This window comes from Cornus florida, unplaced genomic scaffold, assembly GCF_030987335.1.
Source record: "Cornus florida cultivar Cherokee Brave unplaced genomic scaffold, ASM3098733v1 CherokeeBrave_3.0.0_Hap2_Chr06, whole genome shotgun sequence".
In the NCBI taxonomy this organism is placed as follows: Eukaryota; Viridiplantae; Streptophyta; class Magnoliopsida; order Cornales; family Cornaceae; genus Cornus; species Cornus florida.
In genome coordinates this window covers 30,846,055-30,866,319 of record NW_026775576.1, presented here as the reverse complement: position 1 = coordinate 30,866,319, position 20,265 = coordinate 30,846,055, and the positions used below count along the sequence as shown (strand labels likewise).

The 20,265-nt window shown below is 40.9% G+C and overlaps 1 protein-coding gene across 3 annotated transcripts; it reads left to right on the top strand.

Annotated features, from left to right (window-relative positions):
* Positions 1-1,428: 1,428 nt before the first annotated feature.
* Positions 1,429-12,541, top strand: LOC132311274 (uncharacterized). Of its 3 annotated transcripts, none has more exons than XM_059809112.1 (2): positions 1,429-1,756; positions 8,414-12,541. In XM_059809112.1, exon 2 carries the CDS (start codon positions 10,249-10,251, stop codon positions 11,068-11,070), a length of 822 nt encoding a protein of 273 aa, XP_059665095.1. In that variant the 5' UTR covers positions 1,429-1,756; positions 8,414-10,248; the 3' UTR covers positions 11,071-12,541. The 3 variants fall into 3 exon arrangements, with proteins under 3 accessions (XP_059665095.1, XP_059665094.1, XP_059665093.1); XM_059809111.1 differs by having other exon boundaries at positions 6,917-12,541; XM_059809110.1 differs by having other exon boundaries at positions 4,028-12,541.
* Positions 12,542-20,265: the final 7,724 nt, after the last annotated feature.

The following is a 20,265-nucleotide window of genomic DNA, read 5'->3' as shown; positions in this document are numbered from 1 at the left end:
TTAAAAAATTAATTATCCAAAACATTAATATAGAATAAATTAATATTTAAATAAGAAAAGTTGAAAAGAAAAAGAACGATTATAATTTAAATATTATACATAATATATTAAATATATATATAATAATATTATTCAAATTCAAATTTAGGTTAAATTTAGTTGCTGAACCTCAAGTCTCATCCTCTAATTCATACCCAACTTTGTTCAAACATAAACAATAAAGCCAGACCCCTATCTTTGTGGTATTCCATGTGTCTATCATTGTGGGTCAAGCCACCTTGTCTACCCGAGGTACCAACTATAACCGGTTGTAACCCATTATTTCAAACCAAATGAGATGTAGCGTTTTTGATTTTTTATTTATTTATTTATCATTTTCTAGGTTTTTTTGATTTTTTTTTTGATTTATTTATTTTGGTCTCGTCTCGTTTTGCGTGCCGCTTCCATTTTAAGTTTTAAACTTTGTATAAGCTGTTTTATGGCGATCGTGACTTAGTTTGACCTAATTCATGATTATTCGTAGGTTATTAGTGTCCAAAGGTATCATTTGACCTTTTTGACTTAGCTTTCCCAATCTCACAATTATTACTCCGAGATTATGCATTAAATTTAATCCAATTCGATTTATATAAATCTGTTAAAATTGAATGGGGTAAAATGGTAATTTTTTAAAAATTATGGGTGCTATCGAGCACATCATTGGATAAACAACGAAAAATTAACGAAGATAGACTCAATAATCACTTGATTCAGAGCTCAAACCAAAATTAGAAAAATATTGCTCAAGTCCACAAAATTTCGAATGGGACCAAGTTTGTACCAGCTAGGCTATTGCCCAACTGGTGATGTACCTGGAAACTGTTCAGTTCATGAATCTACACTTGTTCAGGAAGGTTTCGGCTTATCTCCGTACCCAAAAGAAACTGTAGATTTCAGCTACCAATCACAATAATGTAGCCTCTAAATAAATAAAATATTAAAAAAATTATTTTGTGTAGCTGCTACATGAAGAAATGCAAACCATATATATATAAAATATTCCATCTGTTGCATATTAATAGTCCATTATTTTTTTTTGCTGTCTTATTTTTGTTGTCACATTCAAAAATCAATACATTATTTTTATTACATTCTTAATTTATTCCTAAAAAATTAAATTAATTAAAATTTCAAACTAAGTGGATCATATTAAAAATAATTTTTTCATACTATTTTCAAAATAAGTGGACTTATTAAATATAATGACTTTTTGTTCAGCTAAAATTTTTTAAAAAAAAGGGTAAATGAAAATTAAAAATTTGTTAAGAAGGGTAATTTTGAAAATGCATTCTTTGCTCATTTAATAAAGCATGATAAAAGATGTTGCTTTAAAAACTGAAATGTAAAATTGGACTATATAAAGGGACACGGGGTGTAGCAACTTCCTCGTTCTTTCTCATGTCTCTGGGTTTCTATTTCCTCCGGTATTTTTCTCAGTAACCCTTTGGTAGCATATCTTTTTGGCGGCTATAAGTCAAAAAGCTTTCAAAGGGAAAAGAGATCCGATAGGAGTCGAAGCTTAAACTCATGATTCGGTATTCGATTCACTGTGCAATCGGATCTTGATCTGCCCCTAACCCAGTTGAGAGAATCAATCAATATACCATGATTTCCTCCCAAAAGGCTCTTGTATTACCAGATCAGCTTTTGACCGGTTGGATCTTGGTTTCAGATGGGCCAAGGATTCGATCCGGTACTTGCTTGTTGTCTTCAAGAGGTACGTGTATTGTTTCTATTCTCTGTCCAAACCCATTATCACCTGTTTCTACTACTAATATAGTAGTAGTTCCATTTACTGCTTCATTTGGGTTTAATTTATTCCATCAAATGCCAACTCTGCCCTCCATTGTTGAGTTTGCTATACTTACAGGGTTTATTACCGGAATCAAAGATTACTCCTCAACTCTTGTTTCTCTGTACAATGAAATTTTTATTTCTTTTGCAAATCTCCTGAGCTGAAATTGCATTAGAGTTAAAAAATCCCAACTCATTTCTTCAATCTTAATTTGTGACCGACTTCCACCAAAATTCGATATCCTTTGAAAACTTGTAAGTGGTTAGAATGATATTTTCATTCAAAGATTCAATAGACTCAAATAAGTTTAACTCAAAACTCTCATTGATTTAATTATTGTTTTATTTATTTCTTCTCAGAAAAATATCTCTCCTCCTCCTCTATCCATTACTTCTCTTATTTATAAATACTTACAAACATTAATATACTGTTATATCTAGGCTCGTTCCTCTGTGAGTTTTGGTCATCTTTGATGGGCTATTCGTGCTCGGCCCATATGGCAGTGTCTCTTTATGGGCTTGACCCATCTGCATGGACCGTATGTCGTGTTTGCGGGTCATATTCGGCCCATGTCACTTCGGGCCTCCTCAACTGCCCCCATAATTACCCCTTGTTTAATAAGGGGGTAATTATTGATGGCGTCTCATCATGATGTTGACGGCTCGAGAAACCCATATGGGGGAACGGACGGTCAGATCTGGAATCAATGTTCCGGGGCTCGATGAATTTCTCGCCTTCCTGACGCTTCGGCCCTCGGGTCCACCTTGCCTTTATAAGGCTCTAGAATGCCACTTCATGCCTTTTTACCGTCTCCATCATCAGTCAAATCTCTCGCTCATCCTTTTAGAACAGTGCTACATTTCTTCCGGTGAAATTCTTCAAGAGTCATTCTTCCAGCGATCTTGCATTGCTCTTTGTTGCTTTCTACCACAGAGGTTAGTTTTATTCCTTTTTACTTTCGGCAGACTTCTTTTTACCCTTTTAGATCCTTCAATCGCTTCCACCATGGTTGTAGATCTAGATGTTCTTCGTATGAGACTTAGACTTCCTGACAACATCCAGGTTAGGGTTTGCCCTAAGGATGTTAATATTATGACCGGTGCCGGCCTTCTTCCCGGTGAGGTTTTATTTACAAACCTTCAACTGAATGTCGTTAGGTTCCCTCTGTATCCCTTCTTTAATTATGTTTTCAATAGACTGGGGATATCCCCCCTGCAGGTAAACCCCAATTTCTTTAGAATCATATTCGTTATGCTACTGTTGATTCGTGACAGAAGTCTGGACCTTGACCTCATAGATCTTCTTCTTTGCTATAAGGTCAGTAAGATTTGAACTAACGAGCCATTCTACCACCTCTACCCGATCGACAAGATGTCCATATGTATGGATACAATCAAGTCTGAAAAGGGTTGGAGGGATAACATTGTGGGTGTTAGTGGGGCTTGGTCCTCGCCGGCTGCAGAGGATTACCCAATCCCGAGCGCCTTTGGCATTTGTTCTGTCTCCTCATATAAGAAATTCAAATCTCATAAAAACGATTGTCCCTGCGAAACATGTGTTCCTCGCTTTTGTACTTTCTTATGTCGCTCCTTAGGCATACCTTGTGATGACTTGAGCTACAGTGTTTGCAGGGATAGGAGTAATTACTTGAAGAAATACGTTTTGAACGATATTCCTTCTTGCTCAGACCTCCTCACTTCAGACAACCTTCTAGCGCTCTCATCCCTCGGCTATACCATGAGCAGGCTTCAGATTCCTTCCTTTGGTAGGAGGAAAAATACTCCCCCAGCACGTATTTCTTCTTGCTCAGACCTCCTCACTTCAGACAACCTTCTAGCGCTCTCATCCCTCGGCTATACCATGAGCAGGCTTCAGATTCCTTCCTTTGGTAGGAGGAAAAATACTCCCCCAGCCACTTCTGCTGCTGGAGCAACCTCCTCTCCTGCATCAGCCTCTTCCTCAGCCACCATCTCTGACACCATCCCGAGTACGGTGGCTATTGATCCTGTTGTCAGCACCCCTGTTACCAACCCGAGCACGTCTCCACAAATCACTACTACCCCTGCTGCCGCTGGGGGTGCTTGATAAGCGCCAAATTTGCATATTTAAGCGCCCTTAATTGCATTATTTAAGTCCATTATTTGCTTATTTTATGTAGATTATCCCCATTTGTGTGTTTGTATATATTTTCAGGTCCTTTTGCCAAAAGGAGTACAAATAAGACTTTGTGGATTTTAGACCATCAAAAGGTACAAGGCTGAATTTCTGGCAGCAGTGGAGTCAGGACTTTGCTCGCCATTTCGACCTAGCAAACTCAAGAACTGGACTTCCCTCATAACATGAAAGATTTAGAGCTCTGAATCAACTTTCTAAATCTTCAAACGGTTTGTCATTCGGAGCTCGGAGCAGAGAGTTATGGCCTTTTTACCAGAGGTGCGCAGAACTGCCTGGCAGCAATGAAATTCTGCCTTGATCTTTATTTTCGACCAACCATCCTTGAGATTTGGATCTCCACCAAAACATGAAGTTTTTAGAGCTCTGAATCAGCTTTTTAAATCTTCAAACGGTTCATCATTCGGAGTTCGGAGCGCAAAGTTATGGCCATTTTACCAAAGTAGATCCGGGCGGAGCAAACCAAGCATAGGGCATTTTGCCCAATTTTTGAGTGCTCGAGGCCCTATTTCGAGCACTCGAAATTAGGGCAGAATTCTACACGACTCAGCCCACTTGTGCTTAGATTTTACCTACTTTGGAAGCCCTCCTTTATGAGTTGGTTGGGGATGTTTCTTGGAGGAGAGAAAGGGCTTTTTGGGTGGATTTCTTATCTAGATAAAGAGGGGAGAGCCATACATTTACATTAAGCTTGATTCTACAAGATTAGAGGAGAGAGAAGAGAGCAAGGAGGAGAGTGTTCTTGAGTGCTACAGTAGAGCTCGAAAATGAAGTGGTATTCTTCTTCTTCTTCTTCTTCCATTTTTGTATCAATGGAGAGCTAAACCTCCATCTAGGGAGGTGATGAAGCCTCCTCTTTTGATCATGTTCTAGATTAGGCTATACTTTTGGGGACTATAATGTATAATGTGTGGAAGTTTCATAGTTTAAGAGCATATTCCTTCTTGTAATGAATTTTAATGTGTAAATGGTTGATGTAAGTTCATTGTCATATCTTTGATGATTATTGGATCAATCTTATTGCTTTTATTTTCATAGTGACAATGAAAATATAGACTATGAATGTTTTTCAAGGCATGTTGATTTTGAAACTTGATATGCTCAAATCCTCTAAGGCCAAACTTGTTTCTCTTCGGAAGGATCAATATCCCTCACCATTCATTGATCCAAGTTTGAGACCATATGAAGAAGGCAAGTTGCATACGGAGCGTTAAGGATCCATCTCTCCAATGGATCCCGATCCTGGTTCGTCTAGCTATCGACATTAAATTTAGCAAAGCAAGGGAAGAAATTCTTTTGATGTTCCAAGCTTCCCTACCTTCTCAAATTGCTCGTGCCTTGAAATTTTTTGGGAAATGGTTTAGAAAAGCCAAAAATTTGATTTTTCTGAAATGGTCTTCAGTTGTGTTCCGCAATTTTAGACTGGCCTCTTAGACCTTCTCAGCTCTAATTTTCATTCCCGAAAATTTCCATCGCTTTCTAGCAATTTTATAGGATCTTTGGCATGCAACTCATGTGTACAACCTCTCATTTTCAATGCATTGTTGGATCATGGTTCTCCAAAATTTTTCATGCTTTGGAATGGAATGAATTTGCAAGGTTTAAAAATTTTCTCCTACATTCATCCATGCATTTGAAGAGACCAAATCCCATCCATGCATTGAAGAGATGTTCCAAGGCTTGAAAATTTTCTCAAAATCATCCATGCATTGGAAAGGTGTTACATTTTGAAAATTTTTCCAATTATATTCATGCATTAGCAAGATGTTGCAAAGTTTGACACATTTGTTTCAGCAATTGCATCCACTCAAAATGCTCATTGGGCCAAGATTCTAATGCTTGAATGATCTAACCAAAATTCCATGAGCTACTACCCATTTTGGAGCACTCTAAATTCCATTTGGATTGTTCCAAATGTCTTCACCATCAATCCCAAGCTCACTGCCCATTTTTGGAGCACTCTAGCTTCTATTTGGATTACTCCAAATTACCACACCAACTTGCCGAAGTCACTGCCTTCATTTCGAGCAATCTAGCTCCATTTTAGAGTGCTCCAATTGTGAACCAATCTTGCATGCACCACTGCCCAATTTTAGAGCGCTCTAAATTCCATTTGGATTGCTCCAAATTTCAGTTCTCACAGCTGAGCTCACCCCCTAGCCTACTGAGCCATTTTTGAGCACTCTAAATTCTAGTTTGAGTGCTCGAATTTCATGCACCAACCCACCCAACTCACTGCTCTCAGTTCGAGCACTCGTCGATCCTATTTGGAGTGCTCGAACTCCACCTTCTTTCTCTCTCCATAGCCAACCCCAACATACCGAACCTACTGGCTCCATTTCGAGCACTCGAGCTCCCCCTAGCGAGTGCTCGAACACCTCATGCCAACGCCCCGAGCACTCGTTGCCTCACCCTCATCGCATTCTCTTCCTCTCGGCCATCTCATCCAGGCCAACCCAAGCATGCAACCACCCCTGCATGCCAACTAACCACCACCCTGCCACCAACCTACCCACACCAAGCAACCCAACCCCATCACTCCTCTCGGTTCACACCACCCTCCTCCAAAACCTTAACCATCCTCACCCCAACCCAACCAACTCTCGGCAACTCCTCCATCAACTATCCTCACTCCAACACCCCCCACAACCCCCCACACATCCAACCCTCATGCATGTTTTCATATAAATAAAATAAAAAAAAGTGAAAAAAAAAAGAAGAAGAGTAAAATGGCATACTTTTGGCATTCTTTTGCTATCCATTTTAAACTTGTGGCTAATGTGTGCCAATTTATGTTTTTGTATAGATTTCTATCTTTCAATAACATTCATGTTCATATTATTTTTTCTGTTCCCGTTTTTCTTAAGAGACCTATGCTTTTACATGTATATTTTAGTTGTATTTTGATAGGTCTTCATGTCCAAGTTTGGGGGACGCAGTTGCGCACTCACATAGTTGAACATCTTCGCCTTTGTCACTCCACTTGGTATTATTGTTCCTTTCCCCCCTTTTTGCTCTTATTTTGATTTACTTGTCTTCTCACATTGAGGACAATGTGACATTTAAGTTTTGGGGTGCATTTATGCATTTTTGGTTTCATAATTTTTGCTAAGCAATGATAGTATAACTTGACACTTGTCGGAGATGAAGCATATGTTTAATACCTTGTGTATAGAAGCAATTGACATTTTTGAAAATAAAGAAAAATTTGAGTTGAAATGATCATGTAGATTCAAATTAGTCTGTATAAATGTCTCAATTAGATTTTTACTGGATTTACACTCTTATAAGCTTCACAATGCACAGATGCACATTAAAAACTTAACTGTGAGGCATGCAACTTGATCAACCTTGACCTTGGCCTAGTTAATCTGATTTGATGAACCTGATAGATGAATATCTTTGGCATGATTTAAGTTGAAAAAAAAAAAAAAAAAAAAAAAAAAAAAAAAAAAAAAACACTGAGAAAGAAAGAAAAAAATGACCAGTTGACGTTCGTAACCTTTCCAACTCGAGCTATTAAGCCCTAGGAGTGTCTCTACACTTAGTACTCTAAAGCCGTCTGGTTTGGGAGTGGTTGGCCTAACGCTTGCTACAAGGGTTGGTTAGAAAGCTTAAAGGACTTAAACATTGCACGGTCATTCAAAAAAATTGTAATAAACATAGTTCGCTAGAGTTCATAGCCTTTCCAACTTGAGCTATTAAGCCCTTTGGAGTGTCTCTACACTTAACACCCTAAAGCCATCTGGTTTGGGAGTTGTTAGCCTAACGCTTGCTACATAGGTTGGTTAGAAAGCTTAAGGGACTTTAGCATTGCACAACCATTCTATGTTTCGCTTACGAGTTGCAATAAATTGTCAACAAGCAACAAAAGTTGTCTTGTAAGTAAAATCATGCCTTAGGGACCTCATTTAAAGGGGAATTCAATGATTTGAAAACTTGTGCTTGGAAATTGGAAAAGAAAGTAAAAGCTGCATGTTGAGAATCCAATCCACTTTCACTGAAGTTAGAGTTGATTTCCATTTAAGAGATGACAATTGAGTTATTTATATGGACTATGATGTTGATGCATGCATGTTGAAATGTGTTTAGTATCAATGCTTCATATATGCAAGGTAGTCTTCCCAATGACCCCATCTCCAGCTCTTTTTCTGTTTCAAGTTATTTTTGAGCTATATATATATCTCATTTTACCATGGATGATATTTTTGTAGTAGCATGCCCATGGTTGTCTTTTCATTAAGTTTTTCATTCTAGTTTTGCTAAGGGACTAGCAAAATGTAAGCTTGGGGGTGTGATAAGCACCAAATATTGCATATTCAAGTGCCCTTAATTGCATTATTTAAGTCCATTGTTTGCTTATTTTATGTAGATTATCCCCATTTGTGTGTTTGTATATATTTTCAGGTCCTTTTGCCAAAAAGGAGTACAAATAAGACTTTGTGGATTTTAGACCATCAAAAGGCACAAGGCTGAATTTAGAGCTCTGAATCAGCTTTCTAAATCTTCAAACGGTTCATCATTCGGAGTTCGGAGCGCAAAGTTATGGCCATTTTACCAAAGTAGATCCGGGCGGAGCAAACCAAGCATAGGGCATTCTGCCCAATTTTTGAGTGCTCGAGGCCCTATTTCGAGCACTCGAAATTAGGGCAGAATTCTACACGACTCAGCCCACTTGTGCTCAGATTTTACCTACTTTGGAAGCCCTCCTTTATGAGTTGGTTGGGGATGTTTCTTGGAGGAGAGAGGGCTTTTTGGGTGGATTTCTTATCTAGATAAAGAGGGGAGAGCCATACATTTACATTAAGCTTCATTTTTGGGAAGATAGACGAGAGAGAAGAGAGCAAGAAAGGTGTTTTTCAAGCTCCAAGAAGGTTGCACGAAAATGGCCATGAAGATGGAGCTTTTTCCTTCTTCTAGCTTGGCAATGGGTAACTAACTCCCTATCTAGGGAGGTGATGAAGCCCTACTTTGTAAGCATGTCTTAGTTTTGGTTTAATCTTGGGAAATATGTATATATATAGCACTTCCATGGTCTAGAGCTTGTATTTGATGTAATGAACATAAACTCTTATAAATGATCATGTTGAATATATTATCTTCTCTTAGAGTGTATGTTCTCATGGTTGTATTGCTTTCATTTCCATAGTGACAATGGAAACAAGATTGTGAAAGTGTTTTAATTGGCATGTATTTGAGAATGTTGTTAGTCCATAGCTTAGGGTCCCCCTTTGATGGATTTATTCTTGATTCTTAGCTCCATGTGCTATCATCATAGTTATTGAGGGGTTTGATAGTCCCTAGCTTAGTGAATATGTGAAGTTACAATTTCATTTAGGTAGTCAAGCATGTATAACTTTGAGGGATTATGCTTAAATCTTGATTCTATGAAATTCTTGGAGATAGTGTAGTAATTTTGTATTGCTACATATCATTGCCATATATCTAATTTGTTTCCCAAGTTAACCACATACTAGCATGTTAATAGAGTAGGTAATGGATTCATCTCCCTAGTCTTTTCTACTTGTATCTCACTTCTTTACATTCCTTGCAATCTACTAGTTTATGCATCTTTACATTTCTAGTTTAGTGACAAACAAACAAACCCTTATTACCCCTTATCATTCTAAGAATGATTCTAGACATTTAGGTTGCCTTAGACTAGCGCAGTCCCAGTGGTTCGACTTACTCGACCAATAGCCCTATTTTACAATGATTCGTGCTATTGCGAAGGTTGATGTATGATTGACCAACCGATCAGTGCTCGGGACAAAGAACGAGGCAAAAGGCCTCATCCTGACGGTGGAGTCAACCTTGAGGAAGAACCTCTTATAAGAAGGACCCGAGTCTCTGGGCCGAGTGCTCTCTTGCATCGCCCAGTCAGAGCTCCTGCCCCCTCCGGGCCTGTTGCAGCTGGTGCCTCTGCTTCTGCTTCAGCTTCTCCTTCTATTCCTGTTTTACCACCATGGGCTCCTCGGTACACCCGAACGGATGGGACGTTCGTGAAGCCGAACGAGACCATGTTAAAGGATGGCCAGACCGCCATGGCGTATTATAGGAGCATGTGGACTCCGAAAGACCTTGAGGCGGCGAATGGTCTGTCCCAAAAGGATGTGTTCAGTCGCTTTCCCCAATCTGCCATGGAGGTGACTTTTATTTTCTAACTCATGAATCCTCTCATACTATTTGGTCTTGCCTTCGTCCGACCAGGCTATCGGTTTAACTAGTATTCATGTATATCTATGCAGACTTTGTTCGGTATGATGGCTATGCAGAAGCAGGTGGAAATGGGGAACGCCAGGGCCCGTAAGTTCTCTGATAGCCTGGATGTGGCTAATAAGGAAAACGACCTTCTCGCCAGCAAGAATACCGAGATATTGGCTCGGCTTGAAGAAACCGAAAAAGAAAGAGATGTACTGAAGAAGGAAAACGACTCTCTTCAGGATGAGAAGGATGCCCTCCAGCTTGAGAAGAGTGTCTGGCAGACTGAACGTGATTCAATCAGAGACGAAAAGGCAGAGCTCCAGCGCCTTCTGGCTGATGAACAGTCTGCTCAGATGGCTTTTGAGAAAAGAGCTCTGGACGAGCGCAACGCTCTGATTGATACCATCAGCAGAGTGAATGGTGGAATGCTGGCTCTTCATGCTCGATTCTCAAGAGTCGGAGCTCTTAGATATACTCAGGGATTCCGAGATGGTTTCTCCGACCGAGTTCCGGCTGAGGGACAGACTAGCTCAACTCCGGATGAGATTGATAAGGATTTGGGGATTGATCATCTGGGGGTCTATGTTGACCCAGAACCCACCGAAGCCGAGCACATATTTGATGAATGTCAGGAGATTGCTTCCTCTAGGATCACTACAGCTCCTCCTACCGTTCAGCCTATAACCGCTCTTCATTCGTCAACTGTGGTATCTCCTATAGTCACTGCTGACGTTGGCCCCCAGCAGAATGACTCTGTTATTCATCTTGATTCCCCACCTCGTGAGGGTGAGATGGCTGACGAGACCGAGGAAGCGGATCAGCACAACCAGGAGGCTGTCGGTACTGAGGCAGCTAGCTAGGACTCCTCCAGACTCTTCGATTCCATACTCTTTTGTAACAATGTGACTTGAATACTTCACTTTTTGTAACTCCAATGCTTATTATAAATGAGATGACAGAACTCTTTTTTCTCTTTTTTCTTTGTGCTACGCTCTGTTCAAACCCATTTTCAATATATATATATATTTTTTATATTAACTTTGTCGTGTGCGTGTTTTTGGCAGTGCTTGCCACTTGGCTTTTCATTTTTTTAAAACCCTTTGAAAAGGAAAGCTATTTTTATAAATTTCAGGAATTTGCACATTCATACGTACTTGATTGACAACAAACAACACCCAATAAAGCCGAAACTTAGCTTTTATTGGTAGTACCTCTTCAGAGACGTAGCATTTCAGGGCTTGCTGACCAATCTTCCCGCCATGGTCTCTAACGTATATGCTCCCTTCCCTATGACTTCTGCAATTCTGTATAGGCCTTCCCAGGGTGGCATCATTTTTTTGACTATCCCTACCTTTCTTTTCCAAACCAGATCGCCAGGGGCAAAATCTCTGTGTTTCACTCTTTTGTTGTGACTATTCGCCAATACTTGCTGGTATGATGCTAACCTTATTGCTGCAGCGTCCCTCTTTTCGTCTATCATATCGAGGTTCAATCTTAACATTCTGTCGTTCTGATTTCGACTCCATGCTAAGCTTCTGATAGTTGGGACCAAGTGCTTAACCGGTATAACCGCCTCAGTACCATATGCCATTGCAAACGGGCTCTCCCCAGTCGGCCGCCTTGGGGTGGTTCTGTAAGCCCATAGGACGTTCGGGAGCTCATCCAACCACTTCCCTTTATGGTCCTCCAGCTTCTTCTTAATGCAGGCGAAAATTGTTCTGTTTGTAATTTCTGCTTGTCCATTGGCCTGGGGATGACTTACTGCAGCCAACTTCTGATTAATTCCATACTCCTCCAGCAGCTCTCTTACTTGTTTGCTGTCGAGGTTCGTGCCATTATCCATGACTATTGACCTTGGAACGCCGAAACGGCAAATAATATTACTCCAAATAAATCGTCTCACATGAGTCTGAGTCACGCTTGGATATGGTTCTGCTTCCACCTACTTAGTGAAGTAATCCGTGGCCAGTAGCACATACTTATTCTGAGCTCTTGCCGTTGGCAGAGGACCGACCACATCCATCCCCCATTGCGCGAAAGGCCATGGCGAGGCCATTACGTGCAATTCCTCAGGTGGTTGGTGGATCAATGGTCCATATCGTTGGCATTTATCGCACCTTCGAGAGAACTCCTCTGCATCTCTTGACATGTTCGGCCAGAAATACCCTTGTGTCATTGCTTTATGCGCTAACGATCTTCCCCTAGAATGATTGCCACATACGCCTTCATGAATAGCTCGCAACACCTGCTGCGACTCTGCGGGGGTGACACACTTCAAGTATAGGCCAGAGTAGGACCTTCTGTACAGCTGGTTATGCACGATGGCGTATTTTGCAGCATTCTTTTTGATTTTCCTAGCTATGACCCTTTGCATAGGCAAAACGCCATCTCGAATATAAGTGATGATAGGGTCAATCCAACTCGGTTCATACGGTATGACATTGACTTGCCAAGGGTCAGAGTCCAAAGGTTCTTCGAAAATAGATGGCTGGGTCAATATTCCTATTGGAATCACCCTCGCCAATGTCTCGCCAGAACTCGAAGCACTACATGCTAACCGGTCCGCCTCTGCGTTCTGTTCCCTCGGTAACTGTATGAATTCAATCTTTGCAAAGTCCTTGGCTTTATGCAGAACGGCAGAACGATATGCCTCCATCGTGTCATCCTTGGTCGCGTACTCACCATTTACCTGCCGAACAATCAACTGTGAGTCACTATAAACAGTCAAACTTCTGACCTGTAGCTCTCTGGCCAACTTTAACCCATTCAGCAACGCCTCGTATTCCGCTTCATTATTGGTGGCTTGGAACTCAAGTCTGAGTGCTTGACTCAAAGAAGTACCCTCTGGGGTTTGCAGTTTAACCCCAATTCCTGCCCCTATCTGGTTAGAGGAGCCATCCACATAAAGTTTCCAAGAGTCGCACCTAAGGTCTTCTTCCGTATCCTCAGAGTCACATTATAGCAGGAAATCGGCTACCGCTTGTCCTTTGACAGCTGTTCTCGGCTCATACGTTATGTCAAATGAACTTAACTCTATGGCCCACTTTGTCATTTTGCCCGAGAGTTCTGGCTTGTGCATAAGTACTCTGATTGGAAAAGTTGTTAGAACAGCTATAGGGTGGGATTTGAAATAATGCCTCAACTTTCTTTTTGCGTTTACAAGTGAAAGTATCACCCGTTCGGCCTTCGAGTATCTTCGTTCTGCCTCGGTCATTGTTTTACTGATATAAAATACTGGGTGTTGCACCCCTTCCTTGCAACGAATCAGAACGGCACTTTTTGCAACACTAGATACTCCAAGATATAGAAATAACTTTTCTTCTGGATCCGGGGCTGACAGGACTGGTGGATTCTGCATGTATTCCTTCAAATGGGTCAATGCTTGTCGTTGCTCATCTCCCCAGACCTGTCTTCCATGACTCCGAATCGTGTCAAAGAACGGCTTGCAGCGATTTGACAACTTAGAAATGAATCGACTTAATGCAGCTATTCGTCCTGTGAGGGCTTGCACCTCTCTGATCGTCTTTGGCTCGGCATTCTTAATCAAAGCCTCTGCTTGAGCGGGGCTAACTTCGATGCCTCTGCGGTTGACCACGTGTCCCAAAAACTGACTGGAACTCACACCGAACGAGCACTTGGTTGGATTGAGCCTCATCCCATATCGCCTCAGCACATCAAATACATCTTGCAGATGTTTCAGATGATCATCCTTCTTCCTACTCTTTACCACCATATCATCAATATAGGCTTCCACAATCTTTCCTATTTGATCCTTGAAAATTTTGCTAACAAGTCTTTGATAAGTTGCTCCCGCGTTCTTTAGTCCGAAAGGCATAACTTTGTAGCAGTATGTCCCTCGCTCGGTTACAAAAGAAGTTTTTTCTTCATCTGCCGGGTCCATAGGGATCTGATTATAACCTGAATAAGCGTCCAGAAAGGTTAAACGCTCATACTCGGTGGTGGCATCCACCATTTGATCAATCTTTGGCAGCGGGAAGCTATCCTTCGGACAGGCTTTGTTCAAATTGGTGAAATCAATGCATACTCGCCATTTCCCATTCTTCTTCTGCACGACAACAACGTTGGACAACCAATCAGGGTAGTGCACTTCTCTGATGAATCCCGCATCAAGCAGCCTATCAACTTCCTCGGCTATGATTTGGTTACGTTCTGGAGCAAATCTTCGTTGCTTCTGTTTTATTGGTTTGAAATTGGGATTGACATTCAAGGAATGACAGGATACGGAGGGATTAATTCCAGGCATGTCTAGGTGACTCCATGCAAATACATCGGCATTATGAGACAAGAAGTCAATTAGCTCTTGCTGCTCTTCCCTGGTCAGTCTTACTCCTACTCTGGTAGTTCGCTCTGGCCTGAACTGATCGATCTGCATATCCAAAAGGGGCTCTTCGGTCAAGTCAACTGACTCCTCTACCCTATTCTGCTTAGGCGGAGGTTCCTGTAATTGCTATCTGGGGCTCGCCGATCGGACGGGCGCCTTCCCTTTCCCAGCATACTTTAGTGTGACGGAATAACACTCTTTGGCTGCAACCTGATCCCCACGAATGTCTATCACCTTATTTCCATCGGGTCCGAGGCACCTCATGACCTGATGCAGAGTTGAGGGTACACCTTGGACTCTGTGAATCCATCCTCTTCCCATCAGGAGATTGTACGAGGGGTGAATCTCCACAACCACAAAAGTTTCCATAAGAACTCGTTCTGCAGCCTGAACTTCTACTTCCACCATTCCGACGGGCTCCACCCTCTTGCCATCGGTGGGCTTGAGCCTCTCTGGTTTAATCTCGAGCCGATCAAATGTGTCCCTCGGCATGACATTCGCACTGCTTCCGGGATCGATCAGAACTCTGCGCACCAGGCAGTCCGCCACTGTCAAGCTGACTACCAACGGGTCTTCATGGGGGACTTGAACACGCTGTAGGTCTGTCCTGTCGAACTTTATCTGTATCGATGTAATCTGTTGGTGCAGAGTATTCACACTGCTGACCCTTTTCTTCATCTGCGCCTGCCGTAGGCGCGCTCGGAGTAGCTCATCTGAATCTTCGCTGGGCTCGGGTCGACCGTGGATAGCATTGATTATACGAACTGGTTGTGAATTGTGGGAGCTTTGTTTATGACTCCTTTTTACTTGTTCCATCGGTCGATTCTGCTCTATCGCCGAGCCTTGAACATAACTCGCGAACTCCCCTCTAGCTATCAACATCTCCACTTGCCTTCTCAAATTCCTGCATTCGTTAGTCTGATGACCGAAATCGGAATGGAAAGCACAATGTTTAGTCTGATCCCTCTGTTCGAGGGGTTGCCTAATTGGCAGTGGTGGATGAAATTTATCTTTGTTCTCCTGATATAGCCTCGCCAGAGTGACCTTCAGCGGAGTGATCAGCTCTTCCTCCCTGGACCTCTTTTCTGCCTTCCAGGAGGTCTGGCGTTGCGGCTGAGCCTGCTTCTGCCTGATCTTTGCCTTGGACTTTTCCTCGGTCGACACGACCGACGCTGTCCGAGCATTGGCTGCCTCCTCTTCTTCTAGGCGCACAAAGCCATCGGCTCTTTCATTGAGTTCATCCATAGTCGTCGGCGTGTTCACTACCAGACTGGTATGGAACGGAGTGCCACGTGTCATGGCTAACTTGAAGGCTTGAACCGCTGTAGAAAGGTGGCATTCGATCACCATACTCTTAGTGAGATTAAACCTGGTGAGAAAAGCCTGGAGACGTTCATCTTTATGCTGTCTCATTGTGAATAGGCTCGAGATGTCCTTCGACAGACGCTTGTTCCCATAGTACTGGCTTATGAACCGATCGCACAGGTTTCGGAAACTACCAATGGAGCTCCTAGGCAAGTTCTTGAACCAGCTGAGCGCCGGTCCAGCTAGGCTTGTAGGGAAACATTTGCACATTAAAGCGTCGTTTTCCGTATTCAGGGCCATATTCAACTGGATATGGTACACATGATCGATCGGATCGGTTGTTCCGTCAAACAGAATAAAGACTGGCATAGCAAACTTCCTTGGATGCGGGGCATTCAGGATCTCGTCAGTGAATGGTGAATCAACCGTCCGAGCCTCGGATCGGAGTGCTTCATTCTCTCTCTAGAGCCCAGTGGTAGCTCTGTGAGCTACGGCTCTGCTCTCCGAACCGCGATGAGTGATTGTAGCCATGGAGGGCCGGTAAGACGGATCGAACGACCGTTCCTCTATGAGCTCTCTTTGCCAAGGCGACACAACTCGGCGGCGATCAACCTCTATCACTTCCTCTCGGTTGAACCTTTCCCGATGCGGATCGAAGGTCATGGCTTGGTTCTGTCTGATCTGCTCATGTCGCGGATCAACGTGAGTCGATCCTTCGTGATCCTCAACTCGACGAACATTTGGCGGCAAATCGTCCATCCTCCTTTCATCACGGTGGAGAGCTGAGTGATTGTTCTCGTCCTGCTCGCCTTGATGCGCGATATTAGATTGAACACCTCCTTCACCGGCCGGAAGTGGACGCGAAACCGCGGGTATTTGCTGATGTTGCATTCCAGCTTTCAATTCTGCAGTCTCTTTTTTGAGAGCTTCGATCAAGTTCATCAACTCCTCAAGATTCGTTTGCTGGACAGCCTCCATCGGATTGGAGCTTTCACCTATCATTATTCCTGAATGGAGTAAAGGCATTAATCTCAAGTTCGTGAGTAGATCTGAGCTTCGTGAGTGCGAATTTTTCAGATCTGGTTTTGAATTCTCCGAATTATGCTTGCGGTTGACGAGATCTGAATTGTCCGAATTCTAAATCCGTCAAATTCGAACAACTAGTTGTTGCGTAGATCTGAAGCCACTTCCGCTAAAGCAACAGGAACTAAAATTCCTCCAGAGTAGGTCACAATCGCTCAGATCTGGATCCAACTCCCAAAGATCGAGTTTCGTTTCCACGAATTGGTCTGAATCCACGCGATATTGATCAATGATCAATCAATCTTCCACGCTCCCCACAGACGGCGCCAATTGAAGATGCAAGAAATTCGTTTTTTCTTTCTCTCTCTAGAACTCTTACACTTCAACAGAAAAATATCTCTCCTCCTCCTCCTCTATCCATTACTTCTCCTATTTATAGATACTTACAAACATTAATGTACTGCTAGATCTAGGCCCGTTCCTCTGTTAGTTTTGGTCATCTTTGATGGGCTATTCGCGCTCGGCCCATATGGCAGTGTCTCTCTATGGGCTTGACCCATCTGCACGGACCGGATGTCGTGTTTGCGGGTCATATCCGGCCCATGTCATTTCGGGCCTCCTCATCTATGTTTCAAGTTGATCATTTAAGTTTCCGAGCAATTTTATGCATTTCCTGCATTTTTAGTGTCATCTTCGATTGATCGTACACCCCTCTTCGATCAATCGAATTATGCAGAGGCCCATGTTGCCTTGGAAATTGCTCGGCAGTTTTCAGCATCTTCTTTTTCGGCTTCTCTTTTGTAGCTCCTGTAACGGTGGGTGAACGTGGGATAATTCTCTCATATTTAATATATGAGAGAATTTTTTAAATTCCATACATTTTTTGAAGGGATAATTCTATAAAAATGGATAGAGTTTTGAGAGTCATAGGTCCCGTCTGATATCACATCGAACATGGCGGCGGCGGCGGCAAGGGTGATAGTCACAAGAATTATGTGTGATGGAACACCAACTAAAATGTCTAAACTTAGATGAAGCACGATGTAATTATAAATGTTTGTAATATGTTAGTAGAATTAGTCATAATTATCTTTTTGTTGTAATATGTTATTAGAATTAGTCATAATTATCTTTTGCCCTTATGAGTTCGACAAGTGCGAAAATTAATTTTCAGTGTAACCATATTTTCGGAGTTTATATAATGGTAGACTTTGGAGCATACTCTATTTTATTTCTGGACAAAAGGTATCCTCATTTCGTATTATGCCTATATTGATTTTCTCTAAACCTTGCTTAAAAGATTAGTAATTTTTGATCTGGTAACACTATTTTTTGAACAGAAGAAAACATGGATTCTTGTTCCGTGAAGTGTTCTTACTATTGCACCCGGTATGTTAGTTTGCATCCTGGCAACTTCCATCTACTTATGGTGGTGGCATTTTCAGCAAACATTATTACGTTATGGCTGTCCATAAACATTATAAAAACTATAAGTTTGTTTAATTGGTTTCTAATGGGTTTTGCATTTTGAAAACATACATTTGTTATGGGATTATATATAGCTTCTCTTGTTTTGTTGATCAGTCATTGCAGACCATTGGAAACACTTAAACCTGACATCCACATTACACATAAAAAGATGTGTCTTACTTTTATTTGGTCTAAGTTTAAATTTTCTCAATGGTATTCATGGAGGACATAAGATAAAACTAAAAATAACCTGATTTCAATGAATTCAATTATTTTTTACAAATGTACTACAATGTACATTGTTGATCACAAAACCGCTTTATGGTTGAGATTCCAATTTACACAGTAATTATCTATATTAGAGAGAGAACCTCACAAGGAAGGGTCTTTTGACTACTTCAGAATTATTTTCAAAAGTTCCATTTTCACTTTATTAACATTGTCATCAAATTTATAGGTAAAAATTAAATATTTTGAAAACACACCTCCACTCTCTCTAAAACAAAACATGGTACATTTCAGAACCGCATGATAGTTCCAATGAAAACCTTGATAATGATTAGGGAATTTTGGAGGGGCGAGTTTAGAAAGAAACTTAATCAAATAAAACAATTAAATATAAAATATGAAGGGAATTTGTTTAGACAACTAAAAAAAATTTAAAAATTTTTTTTTGAATAATAAAGTAAACACACACACTTTTTGGTTCACGCTGGAACTCGAATCTCTCTTCTCTGCTTTAAAGATGAGGAGGTTATATCATTGGGCCAAAGACCCTTTGGTAAGATTTTGAAATATTCGGTAGGATTTTTATGGGACAGCAAAACTCAATTTTGAGCCTTAAACAGTACTAACATTTTGCCGTTTCCAGTAAAAAAAAAAAAATTCATGTCATGTCAAAGTTAAACACTTCAAAATCCGCTCATAAAATATATCAGCAGGCCCATTGCGCCGGCTTCGACAATCAACTCGTTTTATCAAATTTGTTCTTTGATTTTCCCTCCTTAAAAAACAAAAGATTCAAAACCGCGTGCCAGTGCTACATTACTAGAAGTATTGTGTGGGACCCAACTCAAACAAAAGCAAAAGAGACGTGGACAGCATTTTTAGTGAGACTAAAAAAAAGGTCCAAATGGAGTCCAAGGCATCTAATTCTTTAGCCGTTGTTGTACTGAACTTGAAATAAATAATTGTACGGCCTTTTGGTATGGTCCCACCACAAACGTCGATTATGCCTGCAATACTTTGGGTAACATGCTTTTGAAATTTTCTGTTGAATATGAAGTAGAGACTTACTTGATAGATCATTCACGGTTGATAGGCTTTAAGGATTAGGTATAATTATGATATTGTAAATTTCTCGAGTTGGATGGTAACCATAGGCTATAATAATAATTTTACTTTTTTAATCAGAATTTTATGAATTTTTAAAAAAATAATTATGATATGTAAAATTATGTGTAGAATACCATAATCCCATTAGAATCTATCAATGATTGATGAAATTTAGAATCCCTTAGTTGCCTAAAGCATTTTACAATATTAGTGGATGATGATCTAGTGGAGGAATTATGTTTATCTTGACTAAAAAAATAAAAATAAAAATAAAATGCTTTTCTAGTTGGATTTTAAATTTTGGTATATAGATATTGAAGTGGTAAGCGTTTTTGTGATAATAACAAAAGATCAAGTTGTTAAGAGTAAAAAAAAAAAAATGTGGGCTGGAATGTAATCATGAGGGTAATCACTTTGCACAAGTGAAACCAAATATTAAATTTGTATGCAAAGACTCCCTTTCCATTTGTATGCAAAGACTCCCTTTTCTATTGTTGTTATTATTCTTATTATTATTTCTTAGCAATAAGAACTTATAAATTGATATGTCCCTGTAAGAACTTGCACTCTCAACCTTTCA

What these genes read in the sequence shown, in the direction of transcription:
- LOC132311274 (XM_059809112.1), top strand. Translation starts at nt 10,249, where the DNA reads ATGCAGACTTTGTTCGGTATGATGGCTATGCAGAAGCAGGTGGAAATG.